The following is a 25653-nucleotide window of genomic DNA, read 5'->3' as shown; positions in this document are numbered from 1 at the left end:
AATAGAGTAAACTCCTCTAGCGCACTCTCTGCTATAAAAGGGTAGTGCGCCACACTCTGAACACGAATGCATCTATATGGGAGTAAAAAGGGAGTAAACTATCCTATAGCGCACACCCTTTTATAAAATGGAGTGCGCCAGAGGACAACTTTACTCCTTTTTTACTCCTTTCTGTTCAGTATGGTTCTTGATCACTGCGTGAAAGTGTACAACTGTTAGGGTATGCGTGCGCCTTAGCTGCGTGCAGACGTCTCAGATCAAACGGGCACTCACGCCATGCGGTCTCGCCACTCGTGCACCACGCGTCTCGCATCGGCGACGCTGATGGCGCCTCCGTTGTGCGTGTCTCGCAAGGCGAACTCCTCCTTGAGCAGGCGCACCTCAGCGGGCTTCAGCAGAGACACCAGCTCCACCTGCACCGCCTCCCAAGAGGGCAAAGAAGAGGTGGGACAGCGTCATCCTTTACTGGGCCATGGTACAGCGAGAGAGGAGCAACTCGTTTTGTGTACTCATCATCATCATCAGCCTGACTACGCCCACTGCAGGGCAAGGGCCTCTCCCATGTCTCTCCACCTAACCCTGTCCTTCGCCAGTTGCGGCCACCGTACCCCCAGAATGTTTTCAATCTCATCCGCCCACCTAACTTTCTGCCGTCCCCTACTATGCTTGCCTTCTCTTGGAATCCACTCCGTCACCCTTGAGGATCAGCGATTATCTTGCCTTCGCACTAAGTGCCTTTTCTTCCTCTTGATGTCGACTAGGATGTCATTAACCCGCGTTGGTTCCCTCACCCACTCTGCCCGCTTCTGATCTCTTAACGTTACACCAATCATTTTTATTTCCATAGCTCGCTGCGTAGTCCTTAAGCTGAACCCTCTTCGTTGGCCTCCACGTTTCTGCCCCATAGGTGAGTATCGGCAAGATACAGCTGTTGTACACTTCATACGTTTCTCTTGAGAGAAAGTATAAAAGTTTTGTGTAACTAACATTAAAGTATCCCCTTAAGTGGAATCGCGTTCACGTTTCGTCATCTCGGAGGCTGGCGTCGATGTGCACGATAAGGGCCGGCCAAAATATGGCGCTTGCGTCTACAACGCCTGCAGTACGTTCCTTATACGCATTCGGTCATCAGTGTCTTTTATTGCGACAGCATTGAAATCCCCGCGTCGGAAAAATCTCTGCGTCCATCCGTCCATCCGAAGCCTTGGTAGGCAGGTGGCAGAGTGCAGAGGGATATTGAGAGGGAGAGAGAAAGTGGGAAATGAAAGGCGGAGAGAGGAAGGGGAAACCGGTGGCGGGTGAAGGAGAGTAGAGAAGGGGTAACGGTGTGGCACACTGCGATTGGTGAACTGTATCACAACCCCCACTCGCACGGTCTGAAACCATGAGAGGGAGCGGCTGCGCCATCCGGGGGGACAATAATGCTAACGCATTCTCTGCCGCATCAACCTCATCGTTCGTCTATAATATTTTTATTTTGAAAAGCAGTGTTTGCCACTGCATGTTGTCCTTCGGGGCAATCCTGTAGAAGGCTGTTGCTGTCTGGGTATTCGGCGAAGTTTTAATATTTCGAGAAAACGCTGTTGCTGTTTTGGGAATAGGAATCCCGCATGTCTTGCTGTAGAGTTCCTCGAATTCTCTAGCCTCACCAACCAGTTGCAGTAGCGTGCCGATAAGCCGGCCAACTCACCGAATGAGAGTAGCAGACATAAAGGGTGGCCGACAAGATTTATTGATTTGTTTGTTTGTTTGTTTGTTTGTTTATTTATTCGTTTGTTTGTTTGTTGATTTATTTATTTATCTCATGCCCACAGCGCCATTCGCCATTAGAGTGAACGGGCGGGGGGGGGGGGGGGGGGGGGCGGGGGTAAGAAACACAAAAGTATAGAGTACAATACAAAATACAAAGCGAAGTCACAAACGTGTAAAATAAAAACAAAACACAGAAACGTCACAGAAACGTGCCGTCGTAGTGATAGCCGAGTGGTCTGGACCGTCGGCTTGAATCGAGCTGGACATGAAAAGCTTTTATTCAGTGTATGAACGCATTTCCAATCAAAATTTTGGTTCCTTATTTGGGAGGAAACTTAGTAGTGATCCTGGGACATTGTTCGAGTTATATATCCGAGAGTGGGAGTAAAATCCCGAAGTGGTCAAATGCCTTTATTTTTTGTTTTCTTCTCTCACTCGCACTTTTCAACCATAGACTCTTCCATGACCTTTTTCTCGTTATGTTTTTTCTAATTTTGCTCACCCTTTCTAGTCATAACTTCTTCGACCCTCCCTCACAGACACCCTAACGTCATGATAATGTGCGGCCTGCCAAATTCTCATCCTGACTTTTAGCAGTTTAAACGTTGCTATTAAGATATGGATACCAACTGGTTGGCTATGGCTGACTATTGTAAGCGCAAAATACACGGGATGACACGAAAAACGAGGACGCTACAATATTTGCCCTCGAACTGAAATTTAAACGAAAATTAAACAATGACATATCAAGCTCGGTCACTTTTGATTTCGCCAAAGAATACTAACCAGAAAAAAAATAAAAAAAGGCTGCACGGGGTGCCCCATGCCTGCAAAAACCGCGATTCCGTTTCGGTCGCGGCAATGGACGGACATCTATGTTGTCTGAGTATTTCCACTGCTTCGGCATTCTCCATCGCAAACTGATCAATCAGCAGGTCACAGCGGGGGTGTCCGCTACGCAATGACTTTGCCGGCAAGCATTTTGACTTGCATTGTTGCAGTAGCCACAAAGCAGCCCCACAATTCAATTCAATTCTTTATTATTATCATTTCTTCCACCCAATACATAACATCACTGTCTGGATCCTTTGCCAAAGGCTAGTTATGGATCCATGCACAGTTCCTGCGACCATAGGTTAACGCTATAATCGCTTTCTTTCAGGCACTCATTCAGATATTTTCCTATCTTTAAGCGCCAGTTTTGCTAGACAGGATAGCGGAAAGGAATAAACCGCGTTTTTTGTGCTGTTAAATAACGGCTTTCTTCTAGGCGCTCCGTTACAACGCGTCTGGCCATCATCTCTTTTGTTTATACGTGTACACAAACATTATAGCTTCAGGAGAGCCGAGATGACGACGTTTACCTCGCTATGACGGACGATCTCTTCAGTTGGTGCCATATTTCTTCAGTGCACTGAAGAAAGAGCTGGCTGTCATATTGACATTAACAGCGTTGTCTCGACTCGCATATATATCAAAATTCGCAACGCAGACATATAGCGCCTGCTCCCAAATTTCCCGACAGGCGCTTTTGTTTTTCAAATGGCAATGCAAAGAGCCGTGCGCATGATAGAAATCATTCAGATGCGGAATCCGGTACAGTAAGGAATTCCGTCCTTTAAGAGGAGCCAATATTATTCTGGCTAAATCTGGTCACCTGAATGCCCGCGGAGTTCCTTACTGTTCAGTTGACGTCTACAGGATTCGCTAGCTTCCAGGTACCTTTCTTTGTCACTGTCGGGTGCCTACGCAGTGCACCCAAATGCACCCAGCAGAAGCGCCGAACACGAAAGAACGCCTTAGAGACCTGTCTGGTTAACCCTTATGGGCATGGATCAAGAGCGCTTCTAGAAGCCCCCCTGTGGAGCTTGTACCTTGTGCTATACGTATAACAGCGGCCAATAGTGCCCTACTAGACCAAAGGATTCAATACTTCTTAGCGCCTAACAATGCATCTATATTCTGAATTTGTCGAGAAAGTCCAGATCTGCATCCGTTCTACACCCTAAGAGCCGTCGCAAGTGAAACAGTTTAGTGTTCACCATGTAGTAGTCTTGTCAATAACTATGTCACAGTGAGGGTGCGCTAGGCGAGTTTTAACTTTGGTCGCTTTAGCTCAATCAGGTTAAGTCTCCCAGCCAGGCAACCCTCACCACAAGAAAGGTCACTAACCCCCCCCCCCCCCCCCCCTTGCCGCCCGCAACACCTGCCGGCCCCGGCCGGCTCCTCCCCAATAAAAGAAATTTTCCTGTCTTGGGCCCCTCCCGAAAAGAATTCCTGGCTGCGTGCCTGCTCATGTTATCGTGTTTCATGAAGTGGGGCTAATTTTATTTAAACCTGTGTTTTGTCGTACATACATTTCACTAAATACTCGTCAGAATACGTCGTTGCACTCTTCGAAGGTGTACAAGCACTTCAAAGGTGCATACAGAGAGATCGTAAACAGAGAAATGTAGCTGCGGCTGCAAATTATATTATATACGTTCATGGCAACAACCATACTTTATTAATATACTTTAATTCACCCTGAGGAACCAAACTCTTGCTCGAGTCTGAAGAGTCTATGTGAACCTGTTGCTGACATCAGACACAGGGGTAACCCAAGTGCAGATACGGTACACCATTTTCAGCGTCCGCTCCCCGTGTGGCAGATGCACTTTAGCGGCGACACCCAAGAGCTGGTCTAGGTTCCTCGGGGCCCCCAGCGGTAAAAGCATAGAAGCGCAAGCTCGACGTGCCCAGGAGAAGAGAGAGAGAGAGAGAGAAATGGCACGTCGCGTTATATGCAAATGCCGCGGGCTATCCCGGCGCAGTTTCACGAGTGCGGCCCTAAGTGCGCGTCAGCTGCTCGCGTCAGAACGGCGAGTGGAGCGCCGGTCGCCTTCCAAGTTTCCTTTCCTTTCACTCTTGCTCTCTTTTCGCAAGGCACACGGCTTCTCCCTGCACTGCTTTCAACGCTGTGTCAGCTTTTAATGCCAAGGCGTCTCCAGCGATAGCCTGATCCTTTTGTGTATCGTTCTTTTTGTTCAGGTGTGATAGGAAGAATGAGGGATCCTGTGCGTGGAAAATTTCTAGATTCTTTGCCTCTCCTTCGATGAGGTGAGGAGGCGACAGCTGTCATGTCCGTCTTCCTAAAGCTTAGGAGAGGACTGTTCCCCGAGATCCTCGGCCCGGTATGTGCGCTTTCTCGTTCCCCCTCAACCCTTGGTGCGCCGGTTTCCAAATGAGCGCGGCCTGTAGTACCGGTGGTGGGCCATCGGCAAACATACGCAACACCCCTCCCCCCCACGAGATGAAGAGCCCCTAAAAATTGAAGACGGTATCAGTATCAAGAAACCGTAAATCGTTACAAATTAGGCAGAGCGGTGCTTCTAAAAGCGTGTAAGCAGCTCACCAAAACCGGAAAAATTGTGCGGCGTAAGCTGCAAACCGGAGTATTCCCGAACCCCCAGCTTTGTAGCAAGTGGCACAAGGAGATTTTCAGCCTCAGGCGTAAACGTTGCGACAGCATAGAGGACGTGATCCATATGATGTGGACGTGTCCTAGATTTGGAGAACCCGACGAAACAAATGAGTCCTGGGAGGCGCCGCTTCTGAAGCAGGAAGAAAAGGGACAACGTGAAGTCATCCGTCTCGCCCAGACCGCTGCTGGGATCCAGGAGATCCCGGTCGACGGCTAAGGGGGATGACATGCCTAGCTGGGACCGAAAAGTGCCTCGGATCCCCGTCAACCTTCGCCAGAGTAGCGCATTCCTCCAGTCCACGCCTCCTGCTCTGAAAGGTATATGGCAACCACTGCTAAGTGTATTCAGTACAGCAATCACCCTTGTGATGCCAAGTTTATGTGCCCTCACAACGCAATCATTTCAGGTGATAATTTAAAACCCTGCGCAGTCGTCATGGCTCTAACTGGTGATATCATGCACTAACATTTACAAGGTACAGGAAACGAGAATTGCAGCAACGGATGCACTTATGAGTGCTCCAGAGGACACTTGAGCTGCTGGAACGGTGCCGCTCTATGCAAGTGACCTGCTATGGCTCGTTTCACCTATTCTCGCAACACGGGGCTGTGGTAGCCTTGCAAGCCCCGCGACACGGGGAAAACAAATACGGTACCCTGATATTTTTAGGAGTGACTCTAGCAGGAGTGACTCTAGCTATTTCTACAGGGTCAATAGCGAAAGGAGGAAAACATCTACAAAGCCATGTCGACGAGCAAAGGGGAGAAGACAGAGAGAGGACAGTGCAAAGTTCAGCACCCGCGATCATGCGCTGGGCGTTAGTGCAGCAAAATCGTGCCTGCCGAGTGCACTTCCGCATTCATTGTCGGCTTTCCTGCCCACGTTACTCTGCGGTGCGGCCAGAGCACCCAGTCCAAATGAACGAGACACGCATTCGAGGTAAGTGTTCTTCACCAGATTTAGGCCCACTGTTGTCGGCAGGGCAGACCGTTCCCGACCTGCAGTCAGGATTCACGCGCAAGGTTAGAATAATCCTTGCTGTTCCAGCTGTTTTTTTTTTTACTCTGCGGCGCCTGCAGACAGGAACTCTTCTCTGTCCAGCCACAGCAAAACACTTTGATCCGAACATAGATGGGCGCTGCCCGCACTGTGGAGAGATCTGCGATACCTTTCACATGGTGTGGGCATGTACTAGGGATGCAAAACTATCGTAAAATTGACTATCGATAGGTCTATAGTTTCTTTGAAACTACCGATAGTGTAAAAAAACTATCGATAGTGCTACTATCGATAGACTACCGATAGTAGCATCGATAGTATTATTATCGACAGTACCGCTATCGATAGCAAGACTATCCATAGTAAAACTAAAGATCATAAGACTATTGATAGTAACGACATTGATATTATGCATGAAGTCTAGCGTTTGACGGAAACCCGTCTGGTCGGGATGGTACATCTCATCCGTTCTTTTGGTCGGCACCTTCTAATTTCGTCATGATATTATGCATTTGTTGGCCAGCGATACAACCAAAACACTTGCGATACCTGACTGGTTTCACGGTCTCATGGGCTTAACGTCCCAAAGAGACTCAAGCTGTTACGGATGCCGTAGTGGAGGTCTCCGGTTAATTAAATTCCGACCAGCTGTGGTTCTTTAACGTTCACTGGGACAGTTCGGAAAAATACCTGGAACTGCATCCAGTGAAAGAACCAACAGCACAAGTTGTCCTGACTTACACGACACTATCGTGCACTGCACACGTCGTCTTGCTGACGTAACCGTTGCAGAAACGGTTTTCGCACACATCCTTCGCAACTAGGACATTCGCACGCTAACATTTTATCCAGCAACTTCACGTAGGGAGCGTCTGCAGAGCACGGTGATGCGTAGGCCGCGAAAAGGGGCGAGTCCTGTCAGTTACTCATATCACCTCCATACCACACACTCGGGAAACCAAGTTTAGGATGCAGTGGGTACGCGTACTGGTTGATTTTATGGAATCTGTAGTGCTATATATAACAAGTAGTATCCATACGGCTATCGATAGTACTATCAATATAGCTATCGAAAATACTATCGATAGTGCTATCGATAGTACTATCGAAAGTAGTAACTATCGATAGTACTATCGATAGTCTTTTTTGCCATCGATAGTTCGCTCAACTATCGATAGTTTTGCATCACTAGCATGTACTCAGAATCCTCACCTTCCCCCTTCCTCCACCCCCACCCGATAGGCATGGGAGACTGCCCTCCTCAACTGCTCCACATTGGAGTCCAAAAAGGCTCTAGTAAAGCGGGCGCGAGACGGAGCCTCGTCGTGCGGTGTCCCGGACTGAGGATACCGACCATGTAGCGGGGTCTTCTGATCCCCAAACTCTCCTTGAGTATTAAAAAAGGTTTTCACCACCATCGTCAACATTGCGGGTGATAATGAATGTTAGTTTTCTCTCCTTCTCTCTCTCTCTCATGCGAGGCGCGATTTCATCACTCCTGTGTGATTATTTTGTAAGTTGGTAAATTGATTTTTGAGGAAAGGAAATGCGGCAGCATCTGTCTCGCATATTTCGGCGGACACCTGAACCGCGCCGTCAGGGAAGGGAGGAAGGTGGGAGTGAAAGAAGAAAGAGAGAGGTGCCATAGTGAAGGACTATGGCATAATTTCGACAGTTGGTTTGATTTATTGTTAGTGCCTCAGAAGACATGAGGAAAGCTGCTTAGGCCATGCATTACCACGTTCCCTGCCTACAGTGACGCCTGTCACGTGCCTTGTTGGAAATACACTTGGTGCGCGTGTAGTACAGAGATGACGTTTCAGCATTTTGCACATAAATACTCGCACCAACCAGTTCTTCGCGTCATAAAGTCTGCTTGCCAGCAGCCAGATCTTCTCAAGAATGCCCTCAAGTGCAAACCGAAAGTGTCAAAAAGTCAGTTGACACCTCGGTCCTGGAATGCACATAAAAGAATGTCTCCATTCGAATGTACAGTCTTTGTCAAAAGTAACCAGGCTGCATGGTTTTGCTTCTAGCTTTTATATTTAAACTATTAGGCCAGCCCTCAAGCTCTAAATCTCTGTATGGTAAGAAGAACACTATAGCCAAACGGGCGAGTTGGTGGTACATGTTGAATAAAATAAATAAAATTTCAGTTGTGAGTCAGCGCTTGTCCTGTGTTTTCTTCTACTTTGTCTGCGTCGTTCGCGCTGTTGGCATTCAGTAAGGAGAACACCTGTCGTCACCTTCATATAACTTTTTGACCTTAGGGAAATCCGTAAAGGCTCTACTATACAAATGAGAAGCAAGCCATGCATCATGGTTACTTTTGACAAAGACTGTACATCTCATAACTGCACCCTCGACGCAGCGCTCACATTCAGTGATGTAAGTATAGTTAACTTCCTGTGAAATTTCCGGTCATATCGCAAGATGTTCAGGATATCCCTGAGGTGCTACATTGTGGTACGGTTGCGTAAAGTGCGTTGCTGTCGAAAGTATTTAACAAGGAAAGATGCAGAGCAGTTCACTATGATGCCACAGGAACAGAGAGAGGAGAAATGAAGTGTAAAATTGACATGGATATTGACTACATCAGACGCGGCGACTAAAAGATGTTTCAGTGCATTTTGTTTGTCCGAAAAACTGAAGTAAATGTATGATTTGTCTTCAACCTCTAATATCTCAAAAAATATTTTTTTATTTACATTTGACCCATTAGAGAAAAAAATTATTAGATCTAAGCTTACCGGCTTAGCGCATTATTCAGCGAAAGCTGACCGGCATTAGCGGCCTTGGGGTATGAAGTGGCAGGCCAACTTTGACATTTTATAAGTGGCCGCCTGCTTAGGCGTCTCTCAGACTCGTTCGGGCGTCTAAACGCGCACGTGTATGCTTGGCCTTCTTCCGCTTGCGACGTCTAGGTTCGATCGCGTTCCCGGCATACCCGCCGCGGCGGCTTAGTGGTTAGAACGCTCGGCAATTGTGCCAGAGTTTGTGGGGAAGCGCTTTACTCGTCCCCTGTGGTTCGCCTCCCCGCAATGCACCCTCAGCTCATCCCCTGTGGTTCGCTTCCCCGCAATGCACCCTCTTTAGCTGTGTGACTTTAACTAACAAGAGAGGGCGCCGTCGTTGCAACGACACAAGCGCCACGGATGGCGTGTTTGCTGCGAGCATGCGTGGGGGGAGACGGCTCTCTTCTGCTCGGGACCTGGAAAGCGCGCTGACGTTCACGCGTAACTTTCCGCTCTTCGTCGGCGGGGCGAATGGTGAAGCCTCGTGGAGGGGAAATTTCTCCCACAGCTCGTCCTGTCCGGCCTCGTAGTCTCCCTCTGCCCTACCTTGGGCGAACGCTCACTCGTAACCGTGCTGGTGAGGCGGACGTCCTCGAATCCTCAGCGTATTTTGTTGCTACCTGGCGTTATTGTTGTTGTAGCTATAAATGCCTTGTTTTTGTCAGCCAGAGTGTCGTTCCTTCGTTCCCTCAGAGCAAGGCCTGCCGTGGTCGGCGTGCGATCGGTCGCGTACGCGACCACAGGATGGGGTCCAGCGGCTTTTAAATGTGTCAGCCGCGCTTAAACTCGGGGAAACGTATTTATTTCCCCAATTAAAACCCTCACAAGTTTTCGGGTACGAACCCGGCCGTGGCGGCCGTGTTTCGATGGAGGTGAAACGCACAAGGCGCCCGTGTGCTGTGCGATGTCAGTGCACGTTATAAACGCACAGGTGCTCGAATTATTTCGGAGCTCTCCAACACGGCACCTCTTGAAGCGAAAACCTAACTAACCACATTATGAGAAAAGCCGACGGTGTGTGCTAGTGGGTGTACTCGCAAATGGCACAGAAAATCCAAGCAATGGCGAGAAAAATACGGTGACGTCATCAAGCGGCCATAGAATACCCACAGCAAGCCGAGCGCCGCAGCTTCAGACAACCATTATTCGATTCGTCTTATAAATCCATCACTGGCTGGCTTCAATGTGGTGGTAGTATTCCCGACTACATGGGCACCAAAACTGTGAGCGACCGCTACACCGTTCGGAGTGGCGTGATACGATATAATTTTTCCAGTGAGGAGAACACCTGTGTCATTTTAAAACTGCATGAAATAGACGGGACAACAAGACGAGGCACAAACAGAGCCACACAAGGTGCAGACTTCCAACTAGTTGATTGCTGGTTTGGTTTGGTTTATGGGGTTTAACGTCCCAAAGCGACTAAGGCTATGAGAGACGCCGTAGTGGAGGGCTCCGGAAATTTCGACCACCTGGGGTTCTTTAACGTGCACTGACATCGCACAGTACACGGGCCTCTAGAATTTCTCCTCCAAAGAAAACTAGTTGATTGCGTGAAAGCAGAAGCCTTTTAAGGGCCTCCAACAAAACCGAAAAACAAAAAGGTACAATCGTAGATGAAGTGTGCGGGAGAGAACGACAAAAAAAAAATAAGAGAATAACAATATCATTTGTGCACTAATACCGATAGAGAGCACGGATGTCCTAAGCACTAATCTCTTTTCTCCATAATCATAACGATACGGAGCTCACGCAGCTATCACCTCTTTTGGCGATGTAGAAAGCCTCGATTACTTCTCTCTCCGTCTTTAATTTTTCCTTTCGATAAGCATTTTGTTCTTTCCAACAGAGGTAATCAGCTATTGCTGTCGCAGCTCTTACACTGTAAGGGAAGACTGCTGCCCGTTTGTGGCTCGTCTTGCCGTCCCGTCTTCTTCGCGGAGTTTCAAAATGGCTCAACTCAAGAACCAACTAGCCCAACTTCACGCCTTACTTGATTGATTGGTTTATTGGCTTATTAGGGTTTAACATCCCAAAGCGACTCAGGCTATGAGGGACGCCGTAGTGGAGGGCTCCGGAAATGTCGACCACCTGGGGTTCTTTAACGTGCTCTGAGGTTAAAGAACCCCAGGTGGTCGAAATTTCCGGAGCCCTTCACTACGGCGTTCCTCATAGCCTGAGTCGCTTTGGGACGTTCTGCGTGGCACTGAAACGGTGACTTTAACATTCGCGTTCCGTTAAGCCAAACACTGGGCTTCGTTAAGCCAAACGCGTAATGCTGGGCTCGCTCACGTCCGCGTGCTGTTGCCGCAGCAGCTGCAGCACGAAACGGGTGAGCACCTGCGCCTGCGAGACGGAGCCGTCGTGGTCGCGGTCGAAGCGCGCAAAGTCCTCGCGCAGCAGCGCCATCAGGGGGTGCGGCAGCGCGCCCCGATCGTCCCGGTCGCCCGCGTAGAGGCGCTCGTGCAGCGCCACGAACGCCGGCCACGTGATGGTGGCGCCACCGTCCCCCACGGCGTCCAGCGCCCCGTGCAGCTCGCGGTCGCTGAGGAGCAGCTCCAATGTTTCCTGCACGGTGAGCGGGAGTTTAGTAGTAGTAGTAGTAGTAGCAGTAGTAGTAGTAGTAGAAACATTTATTGGCGATTCAAAACATAGACGAAGTCTTCTGCTGCGGGTGGTGTCCTTATTGCAGGACTTCATTGGCCATGGCTGTTTATCTTTCTTGGGACACCAGGTCACGCTGGATTGTCAGGTCAGAGCTGCACACCGCGGCCATTTCAATTTATTGTTAAAGAAGACAATGCAGCAGTACAAAGTAGAAAGCAAATTGTAGAGCAAATAAAACAAAGAAGATGTAAACGAAGGACAGGCAAACAAAACGTGAAAAAAACAGTTAAGGAATTTTTCAGCAATAGCCTGCGCTCTATCAGAATAGAAGACAAGCCTGGAAGAAAGTGTCCGCTTAAATTAGCTCAAAGACTACAGGAATAAAGACAGAAGTAGTGAATAAATGCGAGTACAAAAAACTGCAGTTATGTTTTGTTTCGTGGTGCAGAGGTGTCAAAAGCTGTCATGTGTGAAATGCAGAGTTTCGATGCACTAGATTGTGCGACACAAAAGGAGAAGGGGAGGAGAAATATGTCGGGTATTTGAAATGATAAAAAGGAGTTTTTATGTTTTAATCCCGGCGCGCCTTAGGAGTACGTCAAATGGCTAGACATTGCGATGTGGCGAATGATTCGGAAGACAGAGGGCAAAGGCTGGCACACTTAAACCAAAAGCATGCGTAGGTAGGTGCATTAATAACTTCACGTGCACAAGGCATTACGGCAGCTGTATGTCACGCTGTTCCCTTTTTTTTTTTGTTCTCATTACTTTCATGATGGGTAGTTTGGCCCGTCCCATATCCCTCTGGGCTAGGCCTTTCGCTCCTTGTCGCTATATAAGCAGATCAAAAACAGATTCACTTTAACGTACGTACCGTCTTTGTCAAAAGTAACCAGACTGCATGGTTTGCTTCTAGCTTGTATAGTGGAGCCCTTGTGGCTTTCCTAAAGATCAAAAGTTGTTGGAAGGTAAGAAGACCCCCAGTCCTTACCTTTAACGACCATTTCAGCTTCAGAGAAGCTGTAAGGGCTCCACTGTACGAGCTAGAAGCAAACCATGCAGTCTGGTTACTTTTGACAAAGACTGTACATGCATGGCGCGTAACACTATACTCCGTTTCATACATAGCTGTCAACGCTGCCAAAGGTACGAAAGTAGTCCGCTGCAAAAAACAAGCAAACTGTATCCGTCCGCCTCGCGTCGTGGCTGAGTGGTACGAAGTGCGCGCCTGGGTGTTCATTTTACAAAGGGCTTAGGTTCGACTCCCGGCTCGGCTGTTTTTTTATTTCCTTTTTATTTTTCTTATAATTATCATTAGGTAGAAAGTCGAAACTGTCAAACTGTAATGCCTACTTTGGAAAACACTGCGCTATTTACTTGCGCTGCTTACTTGTTTCGAAGGGAAAAAGCAGTGTAGTGTATTGACGACGGACGTGATTGCAAAGTGCTGTTCTCGGGCGTTCAGTGACTCTTTTGCATGCGGCATACAATGAATCATTAATTGTGTGGGGATAGAATTCAGTGCGGCGTCGATTATTCCGAGCAGCCTCGGCTAGCGGCAACCCGGCATTGACCGACGTACTCATCGGCTTTAAAAAGTGAGCAGCGTCTGATTCGGGAAGTGTCCACTTTTGAGCTGTTGTCACAAGGAAAATTCTTTGAAGTGCTTCCGTTCGTAGTAATGCTTTGCATTAGATGTCGAATTCGGTATGTTATGGGTGTGAGCTAGGGCGGTGAGATGGGGATTGTTTAAAGCTGTGTATTTGGGCCGTGAGCAGAGATTACGCTGCGCAGGTCATCGAACGCAACAAGTGGTGTCTTATATTAGCGCACTTGCCGCTGCAGTTGACATTGTTATTGTGAGAAGCCGACGACGAGGTTCCGTGGTTCCTGAATAGGGCGCAAAAAGGGGTTGACGAAGCTCGCTGTTCGTTCTCCACATAGTAGCTCGTCATCGTCCTCTCGCGGTAGCAATATAAAGGAGCAAAAATTCGGGCTTCTTACACACCCATGAGATGTAAGCGCAGCGTAAGTGAACGTTGTGGCTGGCATTTAATTGTTGACATCCGCTGTCATGTTTTTAATCTTTGTAAATATCATCTTTGTAACTAAACTTGTCCATCTGCTCGATCGTAATCTACTATCGTTGTTTTTCACGACTGCCACAACTCACAATCACAAGAGTGTAGAAACTGGTGCTGTAAGTTATGGAATGGTATATATAACATTTGCTACGCTTATCATGTGAGTGGCCTACAGCGGTTGTACGGTCGGTGATTTTTACAGAAAAGAGAACAGCGCACCAGGTCTCGGAGGAAGGAAATCCTTCAGGTGAACCACTCAAGCAGACGACATGACCGGCCGGCCTGCGCGGCCGGCCTAGCGGCGAAAACCTAATACAGGAGGGACCGAAAAAAACAACAAAAAACTAAGGCACTCTGTTTTGTAGAACATAAAAGAAAAAGCAATATTTTTGCAAAATGAAACACCGTTATCATTACACTGCAATATCAACCAACATTTACTTTAATTTTGAGTTCATTACGATTTTTACTTTTGACGCACTACATTACGATGCGGGCGAGGAGCGCGAACAGTCGCAGCAGCCTTGGCTGCGTTGACTGCTATGTATTAAACGGAGTATAACAGGGTCCAAAGGGTTCACAGGATAGCCTACTGGCAAAGTCCTCATTCCTCCAGCATTTAGAGTTTCAATGGGGGCAAATAGAAATTAGAAAGGAGCCAAAAAGAAATGGTCATGCAGAATCGCACGTCCTCATCTGTTTTGGTTGCGCAACATGAAAATTATTGAGAAATATCTTGACCTTAAATGTCAGCAGCATCGGATTGCGCTCGTCTGCCAATGAAGGCGGACTCCAGGCATTAGTTTTGCGGAAAAAAAAAAGCAGAGTGGACTCGAATTATCAGATGTGCAGCGAGCTCGCACATAAATGCCGAAGTGGTATGCAGCCCATTTGCAGTGTCATTTGTATACTAAAAGTTTACTTGAATTCTGTTACTTTCAACACTGCAAGAAACAAAGCAGTTTCCACCAATGTCACACTGGTCAGCATGTTAGTGGGCAGGGGCACGGTGAAAGCCTGTTCCTTCGTTTGATGCTGTAAGGTGTACAGAAAGATGGAGAATAATAAGAAAGGGCGCGATCGTTTAATTAAGTGTATTAGTTGTGCTTGCCTGCGATGCCTGCTAGTTCGGAACTAAACAAAATGACAGGCGATTAATGGCCCGTTCCGATGGAACTGCGTAGCATTGGCCCTTCATTCCCCTTTGCATGACACGACAAATCATACGCATTTTTGATATCCACCTTTATTGCACCCTGACTCTTCTTTGAACTTTTTGACACTTGCTCGTTGCTATATGTTTTCCCCTCGAGAGCAGGATCTACCATCTCAGCGTACGCGCTCTTCGAAGGTGTTGTTGCTCGACAAGCCAGGATCATTTCATCATCATCATTTATTTGACCTTTAAAGACCCCTGGGGGGGGGGGGGGGGGGTATTACATAAGGGGGGGGGGGGGGTAGTAGTACATTCAACATGACTCACATTGGTGGGAAAAAAAGAATTAAAAAGAAACAATAAAAAAATTGGCTGTGGCTTAGCTTGGTTAAGCCTGGTAATTGCGAAGCAATACGTGGTTCTGCTGCCGTCCTTCTCGTTCTTCTTCTGTCTCCGTAGCTCGCTGATGCTTTCTCTTTGCAACCTGCCGCAGCGTATAGGCTGGAGGCGGCATCTCATGGGCTTGACGAGAAGAGCGCAGACAGGCAGCGGCCGTGGCTATGCGCCGCGCAAGGCGACGGCGTGAGATGGGGCCCCGTTTTTAAGCAGATGGAACGACGTCACATAGCGCGCAGCGCCCCTGGTGAGAGGAGCGGGAGTCAGGCAACGGCCGTGGCTATGCGCCGCGCAAGGCGACGGTGTGAGATGGGGCCCCGTTTTTACACAGATGGTATGACGTCACATAGCGCGCAGCGCCCCTGGTGAGAGGAGCGAGAGTCGGGCCACGGCCGTGGCTATGCTCCGCGCAAGGCGACGGCGTGAGATGTGGCCCCGTTTTTACACAGATGGTATGACGTCACATAGCGCGCAGCGCCCCTGGGGTGAGGAGCGGGAGTCAGGCCGTGGCTATGCGCCGCGCAAGGCGACGGTGTGAGATGGGGCCCCGTTTTTACACAGATGGTATGACGTCACGCAGCGAGGTCACGCGAAAGGTCAAGCGTGGCTATGCGGCCGCGGCACGGCACGGGCTGAGGTGGTAGCGAAAGTAGTACTGCTTAGCAATGAAAATCACCAGAACTCTTTGACGCGTCTCCTCACTTCATCCTGTACTCTCTGTCCCTAACGTGTCGCTTCTGCTCTCCATCTCCTTTCTCACTGCCAGGTGGATCCTCTCTCGCGGAGCATATATCACCTCAAGACCTGACAACCCTGGGACACCCTGCTGCGCTCCGAGGGCCCGATCGTGCAGGCTATCGCCACCGACCGGCTGCCAGCGTTATGGACCGCAGGAACATAAATGCTTGAATGTAGTGGGGCCGTGCGGAGGCCCGGGAGACTGTGTGCTCCAAACTCCTCAGTACAATAAAGTTTTTGATGATGATGATGATGATGATGGGTACGATTGCCGGCCGCTCTTATGTGGAGGAGAGATGCAAGAATCGTCGCCTGCTGGCACTTCGGTCCACGTTAAGAGAACCCCAAAGATAAATGACTTAATGTAATGCGAAGACAAGATAACCGACGGGCCTTAAAGGTAGCAGAGCGGAGACCTAGAGAAGACAAGCGTAGCAGGGGTGGCAGAAAGTTAGGTGGGCGGATGAGATTAAGGAGTTTGCGAGGATAAGGTGGCCGCAGTTGGCAAAGGACAGGGTTAATTGGAGAGACATGGGAGAGGCCTTTGCCCTGCAGTGGGCGTAGTAAGGCTGACGATGATACTAAAATTACAGAAGCTCCTACTTGGGTTATTAAGCATGAAATGATTTTAGCTCCCGTTGTCGGCAGTGTGGTGACGTCACGCCGAGACCGGGGGCCAACATCCGGGCACTGAATTCCACTCATCCGAGAGCTGAAACGAGAGCACCCGGGCACCATACCAGATTGAACGAGACTCTCTAAGCCCTCCTACAGGACCGGCATACAAGCACCGGTAGCTTCGCGCCGAGCGGGTGGAGGCGTTCCTCCCTTCCTGTACGGTGCGGTTCGGGTGTCCACCGAGATGACAGAGAATTACTGCGCAATTTCCTTTCCTCAAAAAGCGTCGCGTTCAAAGGGCAAGGCATCGCGCCGAACGGGTGATGTCGTTCCGTGGACTTCCTGGCAGCGCTACAACATGCTGTCGCGTTCCACTCCTAAAGGCGAAGCTTAAGCGTCAGTATTAAGGCGAAAGCCTTTAATGTCTCATCGTTGTAAGCAGCAGTTGTCGACAGAAATGTCACGCTTTTCAGTTGGTCCAAACGGTCGTGACGTCACAGTGCGCGAATTTCAAACGGGGCCAATTGTACTTCGGCTAGTAACCAGGCAACCAATTGAAGGGATCGTATAGTGATGCTTCAAGTAAGTGGAACTGAGCTTAGTTAATTGCTTAATTGCTCAATTAGCCTAATTAACTTTTCAAGTCAGGCTATACAAATAAATAAAACCGAGTAAGAAATTGCTCGAGCTCGGGAATCGAACCCCGGTCTTCGGAGTGTGAGACGAGCATGCTATCCACTCCGCCATGCCAGCTCGATGGTTTTTGGAAGAACAAAGGTGCGTCTAGTGAATACGGTGTCTTCGCTCACTCCCATCCTCCTTCCTTCTTTTCCGGCGAGGTTTAGGTGTCCACCGAGATATGAGAGACACATACATTTCCTTTCCTCAAAAACCAATTTGCCGACGAGCGAGGCATAGAACCGAATGGGCAATGGCATTCTATGGACTCCTGGAAGCGTTGCAAGACGCTGTCGCGTTCCACTCTTAGAGGCGAAGCTAACATCCTAACCACACATCAGTGACCACACTTTAGGTCAAAAAAGTGCCCCCCTGAATTTTGACGGGTGTCCACCGAGATATGTGAGACAGTTACTGCGTAATTTCCTTTCCTCAAATACAATTTTCATTTTCTTCATTACGGGCCATTTTTCTTTTTCTTCTTCCACTCCCACTTCCCCCCTTCCTCTACGGTGCGGTTCAGGTGTCCACCGAGATGACAGAGAATTACTGCGCCCTTTCCTTTCCTCAAAAAGCGTTCAAAGGGCAACGCATCGCGCCGAACGGGTGGTGGCGTTCCGTGGACCCTGGCAGCGCTACAACACGCTGTCGCGTTCCACTCCTAAAGGCGAAGTTTAAGCGTCATTAATTAGCAGTTAATTAGTATTCAGGCAGAAATCAGTAATTAACCATTAATTAGTGATTTGTCGTCACTTAGTAATTAGCACTCAACTACATGTGACGCCACCAGTGCCACAGAAGCAGTCAAAGTGGTGCGGAAAACGCTTTCGCCTCTACGCACTTTAGACAGTCATAAGTGCCCCCTGAATTTTAGCAGTTAATTAGTATTTAGTACTTCGTCATCAATTATGTGTGACGTAATCCAGTGGTGACGTCACCAGTGTCTCATAGGCAAAGTGGTGCGGAAAACGCTTTCGCCTCTACGCACTTCGGACAGTTTCGAACGCGCTGCATATACATTCTTGTCAGGCCTGCGTCTCGTCGTATCCGCGTACGCTTCGTGTTATGCCCGTAAACGTTCCATGCTTACTCTACTCTCGGTAACGGGAGAGGCTGAGACTTCTCGGACCCAGGATCACGACAGCCTTGAAGAGAAGTTTATTGGACTGATTATTCATACAAAGGGACCATAGTCCCTCACAAAGACAAAAACACCAAGGCAGCGACTAGTGTCGCTCGGTACAAACAAGCTATGAAACAAGAACACGACGGCGACTGCTGCCGCCGTTCACACAAAATCATTCACAGCACAAAATGTTCAAAGGGTCCATAATGTCCAGGCATCGCGGGGAAGCACGCTCACTGAATACGATGAACGCGCACCGACACCGCGCACCACACACTCAATACGGCAGGAGCCGCACCGTCACGCGGCCCCCGCTGGCGGCGATGAAGCGGGTGCTCCACCGCCGCAGGAACTCGTCTTCTGGGAGGGTCACATGATCTAAACACGCCTGTTGAAACAGGCGCGCCCGAACCCTCTGCAGCATGGGGAACATGGCGCGTTGAGGCCGGCCCTGCAAGGAAGCGACGCCTCTCTGGCGTCACAAAACGAAGGCCCCGACACACAGCAAGAGCCGCACAAATGCGTCGCGCGGCCTGGTGTGCGAGTCGAGGCTAACAAAAAACATGCGCGACATCAGCCTCCAAAAAGTGCGCGCTACGACGCACTCAAAAAGCGCGTGTTCGAGGGTCTCTGTCGCACCGCACTGGGGACACCGAGAAGGAGCGATGCCCCACGCGGCGATGCGGACCCCCGTTGGGAGGACTCTCCAGCCTCGCAGCCAGCCGAAGTCGCGGACGTCTGGTGGTACCCAGTGCGACGTCAAGTCTCGCCACCGTACCCGCCTGCTCCGCTCTCGCTGTTCAGGTGTAGCCTCCTGGATGGCAAGGAGCTCGCAAACGCGGGAGGCCTGCGTCTGAGAGACGTCGACCTCGGGCAGGGTGGCGGTGAGAGACTCGGCCGTCCGACAGACATACCGGAAGAACTCCGGCTGCCGTTCGGCTGAAGGACCTACGAGTTCACCAAAAAAGAGCCGCCGCGAAGTCCCGAGAAGGTAGGCGAGGAGCCCTCTTCCCGGGTAGTCGGTGGCGTCGACCAGGTCGCGGACGCCTCGAACAGCAAGCACGCTGCACATTGTGCGCAGGTTGGGCAGGCTGAACCCGCCCATGCGCGTGGGAAGACGGAGGAGCGCGCGAGCGACGGTCTCCGTTTTTCCCGCCCAGAAAAAACTGCCACAGAGAGTGGCCAAGCGGCGCGTAAAGGTGCGCGGCGGACAAGCGACGCGAGCTATATAATAGAGCGGCGCGCACACCGATGACCTGATGATAAACGCGCGTTCCGACAGCGACAGGCGGAAACGCGCTGCTACTGTCAGGCGTCGCTCAGCGGTCGCTCTCAACTCGGACCACGAGTCGCGGGCTACCTCCCCCGAGGAGAGGAACACGACTCCTAGCACCTTACAAGCCGGGACCCACTCCACCTCGCCCAGCAGGTCCGACGCGAAGGCCCCGAAACGCAGAGCCTTGCTCTTGCCCCTGTTGAGGAGGGCGCCGGACAGCTCGCTGTAACTGGAAAAAAGCCGTACAAACGCTACGAAGCTGTCCGCGTCCCTCAGAAACAAGGACACGTCGTCAGCGTACGCTGACACCTTCACCTGGCCCTGGCCAGCCAAAGGGAAACCGCGAATCGATGGAGACTCTGCTACGCGACGCAAGAGCGGGTCTAAACATAACACGAAGAGCATAGGTGACAGGGGACAACCCTGGCGAATACCGCGCTCTATCCCGAAACGTGCGGTCAACGCCCCGTTGAATAGCAAGCAAGCTGTAAGATCGGAGTACAGCCGCTCCAACCGCTCTACGAACTCCGGCGGAAAGCCGAAAGCCCCGAGAACTCCAAAAAGATATCGGTGCTCGACCCGATCGAAGGCTTTAGCCTGATCGAGAGAGACAAAACAACCCGGAATTCCTGTTCTCGAGGCGAACGTGAACAAGTCACGCGTTAGTGCGAGAGACGAGAACACCGAGCGTCCAGGCACGCTGCAGGTCTGTGCAGGGCTTACGAGCACCGATAAAACCTTACTCAACCTTTTAGCCAGCAGTGACGCCACGATCTTGTAGTCTGCGTTTAGCAGAGTGATCAGGCGCCACGCCTGCGGGTCAGATCGACACCCGCCAGGCTTCAGGATGAGCACTACGCGGCTCTCTCGAAAAGACTCCGGCCTCTCGCCGTCCCTGACGAAGGCGTTCACCATCTGGAGGAGGTGATCCTCCAGGACGGTGTAAAACCTAGCATAAAAGCTGATGGGAATGCCGTCAGGGCCTGGAGCTGAGGCGGCGTTCATGCCCTTAACGGTGGCGAAGAGCTCTTCCGTGCCTACAGGAGCGCTCAGCTGCGCGCCGAGATCGCTCGGGACCTGCGGTAGCGTAGCGCAGAAACTACGGAGGGAGTCCGTGAAAGAGGCGTCGTCCCGCCTTTCGGCCTCGGAAGCAAACAGCTGCGAAAAGTGACGCGTAAATGCGTCAGAGATGTCAGCCGCGCTGCTCCACGCGGCTACAATACAAATGCACATCAGCATTGCCGGTGGCGTCATGAATTTGGCATGTGTGTCATGTTTAAAAACCTCCATGAATGCAGAAACTAAGTCCGGATCTGTATCAGCGCCGAATGAAGTACACGCCGTGATGTCATCTAAAACGCACTAATGGCGTTGCATTCCACGAAACGCATACAGTTGTTATGACAATGCTAGTTTAGAAATAATATAAAGAGGGTTAAGAACGAGTTGCTCCTTCACTCTTGAGAAAGTTAGGTGCACTGCGGTGGGGTGATGCTCGTAGTAAAGCAAGCACAAATCGCGTGAATGAGAATTTGTGCAAGGATAATTTAATTTATTTAATTTGAGCAAAAATGTGCCCGTGTGCCGTGCGATTTCAGTGCACGTCAAAGACCCCCAGGTGGTAAGAATTATTTTAGAGGTAGTACGTTGGACATCATCAAGACTTACCAACAGGCCCGCTGTTTGCAAAGTACCCTTTACTACGAGCTGATGGAGTTCATTTCATAATGAATAAACAGCGCTGAAGACAAGTACGAAGAGCAAACATACTTCAATATCTACAAAAACCAACCCCACGTAACTAGCAATCCTGCTCACACACACGCTCGCTCTTGGCAGGGAAGAGCACAGAAAGCCTCGAACGCTCACGAGTTACGCTAACTTTCAATAATCTGATGCATGATGTAGATTTGAACAAAACATTTCAGGAAAACGCTAAAACACTGATTATCGTAGAAAAAAACGCGACCAGTTACTTTTTTTCTTTTATTTTTGTGCAGCGTCTGCAAAAAGTGACAGTTTGACGTAACCTTGTTTATATGTATACATGTTCGTCAAGGTGACCGAGCTTTGCATCTGTGTTCATCTTCTTTGTCTCCTCTACGGCAATAAGTTTATTGTATGGTTTGGTTTATGGGGTTTAACGTCCCAAAGCGACTCAGGCTATGAGGGACGCCGTAGTGGAGCGCTCCGGAAATTTCGGCCACCTGGGGTTCTTTAATGTGCACTGACATCGCACAGTACACGGGCCTCTAAAATTGTATTAGTGTATATTCATATGCAAAGGAGTCTGCATCTACAAGTGTGTTTTCTGAATTTTACTGTAATGCTGCTGAAACTGTATGCGTGGTGTTCTCGCATGCTCGAAGCCTTTAGCTTTCCCTGCGATTTTTCTTGTATGCGTAAGCGGGAAAGAAACCAATGCACTATCGAACTATCGTACGTACGCATTTCATGCAGGACCAGGCGTGCCGGTCCAGCCGCGTCCCGTGTGGCATCTTGGGCAGCCCGGCGGCGCGCAGGCATCGCAGATGGAAGCTGTTGCCGCAGATGCGGCACTTGAGCATGTCCTCGAGCAGCTTCTTCGGGTGGGGCGGGTGGTGTCCGTGCGAGTGGCATACCTCGCACACCGGCTTATCCACGCGCACCTGTACGCATCGCCGCCGAGCGGGTGACGTCATTATAATGGCGGCCATTCACGGGGAAAATAACACGAACAGTGTTTGTAACTCGGCGAGTAGTGCCAGCCACAACTAAAAATGTCAATAACATGACGTCTAGCGATGAGAATAAAGGGATATTAATAAAGCAGTAATTATTCATTAATATCTATTGACAGGAAAGCTGTACAGCTTTCACAGAAACTTCGTAGTTAATGAAAAATTCGTCCTGGTCCGAGGTTCGAACCCGGGACCACCGCTTCACCGGAGCAGTCGCTCCACCAATTGAGCTAACCGGGACGGCAAGCTTATGGTAGGGAGAGAGCGAATTGGTCAATAACTCGAAGTGGGAACTGTGTTGGTCAAATGCTTAAGGGAACCTCCCGAGGTGGAGTAGATTTGTACATAAGGGATTAATTACTCACTGACATCCACCCGAGTGCAGCCATACGGCTACAAAGAAAGGCTGTACAGCTTTTCCTGGTCCCGGGTTCTTCGATCCCCGGACCAGGACGAATTTTTCTTTAACTACGAAATTTCTGGAAAAGCTGTGTAGCTTTCCTTTGTAGCTGTATGGCTGCGCTCGGGTGGATGTCAATGAATGATTACTCCCTTATTACAAAACCTACTCCACCTCGGGGGATTCCGTTAAACGTTTGACCAAAGTGATATTAACAGCAAAAGTAGCTTTTTCATGGAGCGGGACACAGGACCAGGTTGCAATATTATAATGCATCTATAGCGACAATGCTTCCGCACTGTTGCGGACTGAGAAAGACGTATTTATGCTGGGAAATAAAGCGCAAATACATCAGTGGAAACATGCAAAACAAACACTAATGCAGAAGTCACAAACATATATACACAGAGACATAATGCAGCAAGGAAACTAGAAACAAACGCTAAGGAACAATGCCCGCAAAAGTTTTTTCATTTGCAGCCGGAAATAATACACATAACGCATATTTCTCTAAATCGATAATTACAGACTAAGTTCACTCTGTCAGTAAATGCTGAGCATGGGCAACCTGGGCTTACCGTGCTCCCTATTCTTCGGCTGCGGAGTTACGCTTATTTCTGAATGAGCATAAAAGTCTATGTCGGGTCCACTGAGTTTGTGTTTTTCGGCCCTAGATACGCTGGAAGTAGTTGGAAGTTGGAAGTAGAACTCGTTCCTGTCTGTTCCTTCTTTGTCTGTGTTGTTTTAGCGCTTCCGAAAAATAAACAATTTCTTTTGGAAGCATTTTCGCTGTATTATGCTCGCCGAAGAGCCGTAAACGTAAACACGTTGTGACATTTGGTGGATGTGCGGGGTACATATTCTTCTTCATTATTCTGTTCAAGCGGGGATAATTCTGCGACACTTTCTACTCCTACCCACTGCGATGGCTCAGTGGTTATGGTACTCGGCTGCTGACCCGAAAGACGCGGTTTCGATCCCGGCCGCGGCGGCTGAATTTCAATGAAGGCGAAATTCTAGAGGCCCGTGTACTGTTCGATGTCACCGCACATTAAAGAACCGCGGCTGGTCGAAATTTCCAGAGCCCTTCACTACGGCGTCTCTCATGACCTGAGTTGCTTTGAGACGTTAAACCCCCGTAAAACAAGAGAGAGAGAAAACTTTATTACAACAGGAATTCGGGGCACGCCCCAGGGTCCCCGCACGACCCCACTCCACTCAAGTGTTTATGTTCCTAAGGTCCATAACACTGGCAGCCCGGCCGGTGGCGGTGGTCTGCACGGCCGGGTCCTCCGAGCGCAGCAGGGTCTCCCAATCCTCCCAGGTCTTGAGGTTCTCTAGGTCCCGCGGAGAGGGTCCGTCGAGCAGAGGGAAAGGATGTGGAGGGAAGAAGCGAAGGGTTCTGGGCATAGGGCGCATGCCGGAGTAGGGAAGGAGGGATGATAGTGGGCTAGGGTAAGGGGCGAGGGGAGAGTGTGTGTCTGTAATCTGCGCCAGAGTGTTGCGTGTCTGTTATCTAGGGAGGGGTGGGGCGGAGGGTAGAGCTGGCGTGAGTCTCTGTATACCTGGGTCAGCTCAGTGAATGAGTCCCCAGTTGGACTCGCCCGATGCACCCCCGCCCCGCCAAGTGGAGCTGATATGGGTGCCTGCGCACTCCGGGAATCCCGCATCCGAGACCACCTGAGCCCGGTTTAAAGAACCTCGGGCTGAAAGGTTGGCGGCCTCGTTTCCGGGATTCCCGGAGTGCGCAGGCACCCATATAAGCTCCACTTGGCGGGCCGGGGGTGCATCGGGCGAGTCCAGTATGCCAAAAGCTGGGACATGGACGCGACCTCGAGCAAAATTTAGAATCGCAGTTTTTGAATCACTGAAAATGTACCGGGCTTCCGTGCGGGTGATTGCGAGTGCAACGGCGGCTTCCTCTGCAGCCTCTGGGGAGGTGTCTGGAGGGAGAGGTAATGTGATGAGGGCAGATAAAGAGGAGTCCACCACAGCTGCTGTCGCTTCATCACCAGACGGCGTCCGGCTGGGAGCCGTACGCTCGATGGAGGGCTTTCGCACGGGCTCTGCGGCGCTGCTCATGGTGGGACGGGTGCATATTCCTCGGGAGCGGCCTGATGAGGAGCTCCCGGTGAAGGGAACGTGGGATGGCGAGGAGGGTTGGGTCGTTGGCCGGCATTCTGATTCCGAGGGAGTCCAGGATATACCGACCTGTGGAGGTTTTTGTGAGCCTGATGTATTGGGCCTGTCTGTGGGCCTCCACCAGTTCCCCGATCGTGTTGTGGAGGCCCAGGCCTAGTAATCTCTCTGTGGGTGTGTTGAGGGGAAGATAAAGTGCTACTTTGAATGCCTTGCGAATCAAAGCATCCAAAGCGTTTATGTCATGTTTGGATAGTTGTAAGTATGGTGTAGGGTACAGCACACGGCTGAGGACAAAGGCATGAATGAGGCGACATAGGTCACGCTCCTTCATGCTTCTATGATGTCCCGAAACCCTGCGGATGAGGTGCAATATCGCGCCTACAACCTGCTGGAGTTTCTTCAGAGTGGTGGTGTTTTTGCCATCGTTCTGGATGTGCAGGCCCAATACACGGAGGGTGCCAACCTCAGGTACCGGGTCACCATTCAGTTCAATGGCAATGGGGGAGCGGGGACAGCGGTGGTTCTTAGGACGGATGAGGAGCAGTTCGGAATTCTCTGGGGAGCAAGACAGTCCGATGGTCCGTGCGTAATTTTGGGTGAGGGTGGCTGCTTCCGGTAAGGTGTTCTCTATGTCGCCGTCACTGCCGTGAGTGGTCCACAGGGTGATATCGTCGTCATAAAGAGAGTGCTTCAGGTGGGGAA

General features: G+C 50.1%; 1 protein-coding gene across 1 annotated transcript in view; it reads right to left on the bottom strand.

Moving 5' to 3' along the window:
- The window catches only part of LOC149367254 (PHD finger protein 24-like), a 45109-nt gene that overhangs the window by 17683 nt on the left and 1773 nt on the right, over positions 1-25653 (bottom strand). Inside the window, exons 2-4 of the mRNA XM_089566922.1 lie at positions 22137-22337; positions 11303-11578; positions 274-413 (exon numbers count right to left, since the gene is read on the bottom strand). Coding sequence (XP_089423048.1) covers positions 274-413; positions 11303-11578; positions 22137-22256 — 536 coding nt within the window. The 5' untranslated portion in view covers positions 22257-22337. The remainder of the gene's footprint in view (positions 1-273; positions 414-11302; positions 11579-22136; positions 22338-25653) is intronic.

This window comes from Amblyomma mixtum, chromosome 1 (genome assembly GCF_055824585.1).
Source record: "Amblyomma mixtum isolate Tamu chromosome 1, ASM5582458v1, whole genome shotgun sequence".
NCBI lineage: Eukaryota > Metazoa > Arthropoda > Arachnida > Ixodida > Ixodidae > Amblyomma > Amblyomma mixtum.
The sequence above is the reverse complement of the archived record's forward strand: the minus strand, read 5'-3'. Positions and strand labels throughout refer to the sequence as shown.